General features: G+C 31.4%; 1 protein-coding gene across 1 annotated transcript; it reads right to left on the bottom strand.

Moving 5' to 3' along the window:
- Positions 1-2547: 2547 nt before the first annotated feature.
- LOC110641340 (uncharacterized) lies at positions 2548-6023 on the bottom strand. The gene is made up of 6 exons (XM_021793028.2): positions 5789-6023; positions 5531-5651; positions 4652-4961; positions 3014-3139; positions 2715-2855; positions 2548-2613 (listed from the first exon to the last, which is right to left on the bottom strand). Exons 1-5 carry the CDS (start codon positions 5866-5868, stop codon positions 2743-2745), a joined length of 750 nt encoding a protein of 249 aa, XP_021648720.2. The 5' UTR covers positions 5869-6023; the 3' UTR covers positions 2548-2613; positions 2715-2742.
- Positions 6024-6417: the final 394 nt, after the last annotated feature.

The following is a 6417-nucleotide window of genomic DNA, read 5'->3' as shown; positions in this document are numbered from 1 at the left end:
TGATTTTAGCTTAAATATATTTCAATGGAGCATAATTATATAATTACTCAATTTTAGTGATGATAAGGAAGAAAATTCTCAGTGAAACGTAGGCCCTATGGATATACACGATTTTTTTGGATTTGATACTGGAGACAGGGCTTTAAATTGAAATTGACACATGAGGCTCCTCAATCATAATGCCAATAATAAAAATAAAAATAATAATAATAAGTTTTGGTAGGAAGCTAATAATTAATTTGCATCTCTCAAAATTTTGAAATATGTTGTTCTGTTTCCGAAAGCTTGTATGGACGTGTCATATGACAAATGGCACTCATGCGCTGGCTCCTATCTTCTACAGTTTAAGCTACTGCTTGGGAATTCAAAATAAAATATTTTAAAAAAACATATATTATTAAAAATTATGTTAAAAAATTTTAATTCTGTTATATTTTATAATTAAAATATATTAAATTCAATTTTAAATTTAATTTTAACATTTTCTATCTAATAAAAAATATATAATATATTATTTTCTATCTAATATATTTAAAAAATATTTATCTTTGCTACAACATCGCAAACATGAGCCAATAAAATGTTGATTTTCAAATTTTTTAATTATTAATTAAGTGAATCAATTTTCACAATTAATAATTAATTGTGCTTGACGTCCTCAAAGGGAAAATAACCCTAGTTTGAAATTGATTTTCATCATTATTTCTATATATTTAAATTTTTTAATTAATTAATAGTAATTATTTTAACAAAGTCAATTTATTATAAATTATACACTACATAATTAATATATTTTCCCACAAATATTCATGTACACACAATAACTATTATGTTCATAATTTTATATTTAGCCCTTTATAATTAGATGTCTAGCTCTTTATTGTCTTTATAAAATCCATAAACTCTCATGAAATTACATTTGATTATTTTAAACAGTTTGATTTGACTTAAAAATTAAAGAAATATAATAAAAAAGTTAAAAAAAAATATTGTAATGGACCAGAATTAATTAAGTCAAATTTTCATATGAAAGAGGGAGAAAATGGCATAGCATGTCTTTATCAAGAAATTTCCATGTGAGATATTACCCTTTCTGCCTTTTTCTTATTCAAATATGACAACAAAAGTGAAGGGCATTAGTCAATACTGAAGAATGCACATCTAGAAACTGGAGACATTCAATGCTGTTCTTCTTGTATTATTATGTTATATATCATAAGCATTGCTAAACAGGAAGCAGTATTCTAACATTATATTATTATTATTATTATTATTATTATTATTATTATTATTATTGGATACATCCAAATTTATAATATCATATAAATGATCCAAAAAATGGTTAAAAATTGAAATTCTCAAAATTTAATAATTAAATCTTTATCATAGTTTTTAAATTACTTTGTTTGAAACAAAAACTAAAATATCATGGTTGAATGTGATCATCGTCAATGAGCAAACCAGTTAAATAAAAGCTTGTAGTGATTAACCTACGGGGCTGGAGGAGTAGTTGGCTAGCGCTTTGGTCTCATAGCTTCTGAGTTTTCCTAAGCTCTAGATTTCGTGCCTCTCGTCCCATCTAATTCTTTTTTACTCTTCCTTACCTTTTCAAGACCTTGATAGTTGATATGCCCCTCCACTAGATGTGATCATAATGCTATCACGTTTTGTTATTCAATAACATTGCACCTTAAAACTAATCTGCATTGGCTTTTGTAATTCTATCTTTATATAATTGGAATGGGATGTGCTTTCTCTTACCTGGAGCACTTCATGATTGAAAAGCAAACTCATCAATGGGTACTTGGCATTGCGAACAGAGAAGATATCAATTTCTCCAATAAGAAAACGCTACCAACGTTTCTGAATGTGGCATGGAGCCAAACAAAGGACAATAACTTCTTACCCAAAAGCAATAATCTCTATATTGTGGAACACCAAATTTTAGATTCATTATACTTGTATAGTATACAAAATTAATGCTTCACGCTAATAATCTACCTTTTTTTTTTTTTTTGACAGAAGGCAAAGCAAATGACTTAAACTAGCATAAAAAAGATTACATAATTAGTTTGCTCCAAAAAATTACAAGTAAAAGAGTCACATTGAAGCATACACTAAGCTAAAAAGTGAGCTGCTTGATAACATTCTCTGTTAGCAAACCTAAACTTAACAGTTTGAAAAGATCTAGAAAAAAAGGAAATATTATGGAAGATTTCCGAAACTATAATAGGAATAGCACCTCCAGTAGCATAAGAAATAATGTTCTGAGCATCTCCCTCAAAAAAGACATCCTAGAAACCTTCATTCTTAGCTAATAATCTACCTTAATTCAAGAATTATGATAAGTAAAATAATGCTAGATTAAGCAGACAGTTACGATCAATATGTTGGTAAGAGTAATTAAGTTGAATATTAATGTTCTATCAACATAATTATAATTTTATGCTTTGAGATTTGGATTAATCCTTCTATCATCAACTATATACAGAGGCATTTTGATAAGCAGCGAACATTGGGGTGGATGGTTGCTTTCAAACTAAAATGTTGACGCGAGAGTTATCATTTGTGTTTGAGCTTTTTCGTTCTCTAATCCCGTTTCTATCAAACATCCTGATTGCCATAAATGAAAGAACAATTTGTTTAGGACATGGTCCAATCAAGAGATCATGAAGAGCATTCTAAAGAAAGCATTCTTTAGTATATAAACATACCATCAAAAAGAAATGAAATTAGTGCCATTCAAATTCCTCCAAATGTTGTTGAGCCCACACCTTCCCATATTTCACCGGTTCCTACTTCTTCAGTGTCAACTCCTTCCATGTCACAGTCCCACCAACCACAACCATTTGCATCTGCCAGGATTAAAGAATAAGCACAATGTTTTCTACTCTTCTTACAAACAAAGAAATTGCAAACTTTAAAAAAAATTCAATATAAAATAAAAAAGACTCCACAGATTGCGACAAAATAAAAACTTTTCATTTGCTTCCCAGTAACAAACCACACTCACAGTGATTATAGAAAGGTCTTGGTTTTTTGTTGCTAATGAACTTCTTCAACCTTGTTCTTTGCTTGGGTTCTGAATCACCTCCCAGAACTAATGAATGCTTTCGAATAGCATGTTTTTCATCTCCATCTTGAAAAACATAAAAATCAAATTCACATACTATAAACATAAGAAGCTGTAGAAAGTGCATCTCCATCTAAGCTAATATTTTGATTTGTCAATCAAACTTTATTTTTGCAGGCCTAGATTTAGCAACCACATCAACAACCCTAAAAGGTTGCATATCATCAATTGCAATTTTACTAGAAATTAAAAAATGGTAAAAGCTTCCATAGTTTCAACATATGAATCTTGCTATTCAAAAATGCTTTTAGGTTCTTCATGTTTATTACATTTCCAACAAACCATTCCCAGAGACTGACTTAGTTGAAAACACTATGCCTTTGTGTGCGCATGAGCTACTGTTAAAAAAGGTTTCCCATATTAGGCACCAAACCTATTATCTTGGTATAAGGGTCACAAAGACACCAGAAATGCATGAACTATGTCAGACAGCTTTATCTGGTCAAAAGTTCCTCAGGATGCTTAACTAACTAATATTGTAATATATTAGGTCACAATATTTCTTCAATATTCCAACACCTTAAATGTTCAAATTCCAACAATTCAGTTGTTTTTTGTATCCCTGGTTTAGGGCATCAATAAATCCGGAAATTGGACCCAAGTTTAAAATGAATAGCATACAGAGATAGTTGTATATAGACACAACCGCAGCCCAGTATAAAACCAGAACCAGATCAATATAATCCAGAATTAAAACTGAATCGAAACCAATCAAATCCAAATTGACTATAACCAATATTGAACCAGACCGAAACCAATCAGCCTGGTTCAGGTCAAAATTGATTTCTTTTTCAATCACATGAAAGGAAAAATACTAAATAAAAAGTAAAAAAATAAAATAAAAAAAAAAAACTATTGAATCTGAACAAAACTGAACTAAACCAAAATTAGGACCGAGATGAAACCTTCAATTCAGCCACGATTAGCCCTAACCCTTGAACCAGAACCAACAGTTCCTGTACAAACTGCTAGTTAGGTCTAGTTGTATGATTTGAAACTATCATCTTTTCATGGACATGTTGTATCTTATGCAATATGTTTCATAAAAATGTTTGCCATAAACCCTAATAGAATTCCAATCATTCTTAGCTGCTTGCTTCCTTCAACCAGTGGTGTGCGGTTTAATAACTATAAAATTCATCCAGTAGCATCAAGTTCATGGTCACACCTCTAGACAAAAATAGAGAGTAATTTAAAATTTACTTTCTCATCTTGAGGCAAGAACTAAGATTAAGGCTAATTAAATAGTCTTCCAACTTAAGGATATTGGTTTTGTTAGGAACAAGCGTTTTTGCTTTCTTATTTCTTGCTTTTTAGAAACTACAGCAGTTTATAGGGAAAAAAATATATGTTGTCAGTTAGGCTAAATAGAGAAAATAACAATTCCCTTCTTCGTTACTTTTATTTTCTCACAACCAGGCAGGAGGAAATGATCAGTTGGAAAGAGGTGAAAGCATAATTAAACGTGAAATATGTTATAACAGTTTGAACAAACTTATTGCACAGGATATAGCATACCTTCAAAGGGATTCCTCCTTTTTCTTGTTACTTGATCATTATTTGAGTTAGAAGTTCCTAAATCACCAGCATGAAATGAACCTATGCCCAATTGTGTGTCGGAAGTTCCTATTTCACCACCATTGCCGCCAACACCACATGAATTTATACCATCTCCTTTCTCTGCACTGGCATGCTTAAACTGCTCAAAAACCACTTCATCAATTACAGAATTCCTTTCTTTCCCTTCTTTTCTTATCCCAATCCAATGATCAAAAGCCCCACCATCATCTCTAGGACCCAGAGGTGACATAAAAGGCCTCAACTTCCCCTGCCAAAAATTAATCCCTTATCCTCAAAACCCCGCATGGTAAATTGAAGCAAATCAAATCTTACAGTTGGACAAAGTAAACTGAAAACAATGCATGCTTTGTTGCTGAGAAGCGCAAATAAAAGTAAAAATTTTGCAGAGTCTCTTCCATTCTTTGCAACGCTAAGAACATAAAACCTAACTCTGACCTGAGCCTAATTACATTCAATTGCAATTTCTTTGTAGCCAAAGAGAGGACAATGATACAACTATACAAGGTAAACGTAGAACCTCAAAACTTTTCTTTTAAACTCCAAATTCTCTGAATCTTATATCCATACAACAGTTACAAACAAACAGTAGAAAGCCAAAGAGCTCAATTTCGTTTCCAAGAAAGTTAAAAACAGATGATCAAATTACAAATCCAAAAACTCCATTAAAATTCATCTAATACAATAATTAGCTTATTCAACAACCTTTATAAATTCTCAAAATATATATATATAAAAATGAATGCCAAGCGCCTCAATTCTCATCCCATTTGATCTATTTTCGTTAAAACCAAACAAAGTCATGAAAAGAAACAATACCTTAACGATTTTGGGTCGTACGGGATCTGTGTGCAGCTTACGGTCAAGGAAATCAGAGAGTGAAATGCTTAAATCCTTGTTTGAAACTTTCTTTTGCGAATCATCCTTCGAATTCTTAGCACTAATTCCACAAAACAATATAACCAACACAAAAATCACAATGTTGAACATCAATTAATGAATAAAATTTTATTTAAAGAAAAACGCAGGGGAGAGGACACGGAAGAGGGGAAGTTAAGTCAGGCTCAATTTGCTTACAGATTTGAAGATCGAAAGGTGAATGAAGAAGGAATAGAGCGCTGACCCAAAACCCTAATTTGATTATGCTTTGAATTCATTTGAATTTGTTTGGCCTTTCTCTCCTCTTCAGTTTTGGTCGAGGTGCAGTGCAGGCGTTTACCAGCCTTCTAAAGTATTCGTTTTGGCGCCAAACGTTTGACCGCTTCGCGCTCGCGGAGCGAGTTTTAAATATTTTTTTTCCCCGGATTTTTGGCGGTAGACCCAGAATTAACCAATGTTTCATGGAAATGTTACGCCCTGTTTGCATGGGATAAGGGAAAGAAATGTAATTAATGGAAAGGCAAATGGAGTCTAAGAAAAGAGAAAAAGTAAGAAGTACTACAATAAAAATTTTCATATTAAAAAAAGAAAAATAAACTCACCTCTTTCTTAATAGAAATATATGATTTGCTTATCATTCCTTGACTTTTGTTTATACCTCTTTTCACCTCTAACTAAATATATTCTTAATAATCAAATTTAAAGAAGGTTCAGCCAAAAAACCCTTCAGCAGGTTTGAGGAGGAACATACAAGAAAATTAAATGATTTTTTTTATAGGGTAAAAGATTTTGTTAAATTTATTTGATATTATAAATGGTTTTAGAGT

This window comes from Hevea brasiliensis, chromosome 4, assembly GCF_030052815.1.
Source record: "Hevea brasiliensis isolate MT/VB/25A 57/8 chromosome 4, ASM3005281v1, whole genome shotgun sequence".
NCBI classification, from domain to species: Eukaryota; Viridiplantae; Streptophyta; class Magnoliopsida; order Malpighiales; family Euphorbiaceae; genus Hevea; species Hevea brasiliensis.
Note: the sequence above shows the minus strand (reverse complement) of the source record. Positions and strands in the feature narration are given on the sequence as shown.

Bases quoted from the DNA above. Each gene is read 5' to 3' on its own strand.
- LOC110641340 (XM_021793028.2), bottom strand. From the start codon at position 5,868: ATGAATTCAAAGCATAATCAAATTAGGGTTTTGGGTCAGCGCTCTATT. The intron at 3,140-4,651 runs GTATGCTATATC...ATGTTTTTCAAG, and splicing joins AAGGAGGAATCCCTTTGAAG to ATGGAGATGAAAAACATGCT. The intron at 2,856-3,013 runs GTGAGTGTGGTT...TAATCCTGGCAG, and splicing joins AAGACCTTTCTATAATCACT to ATGCAAATGGTTGTGGTTGG.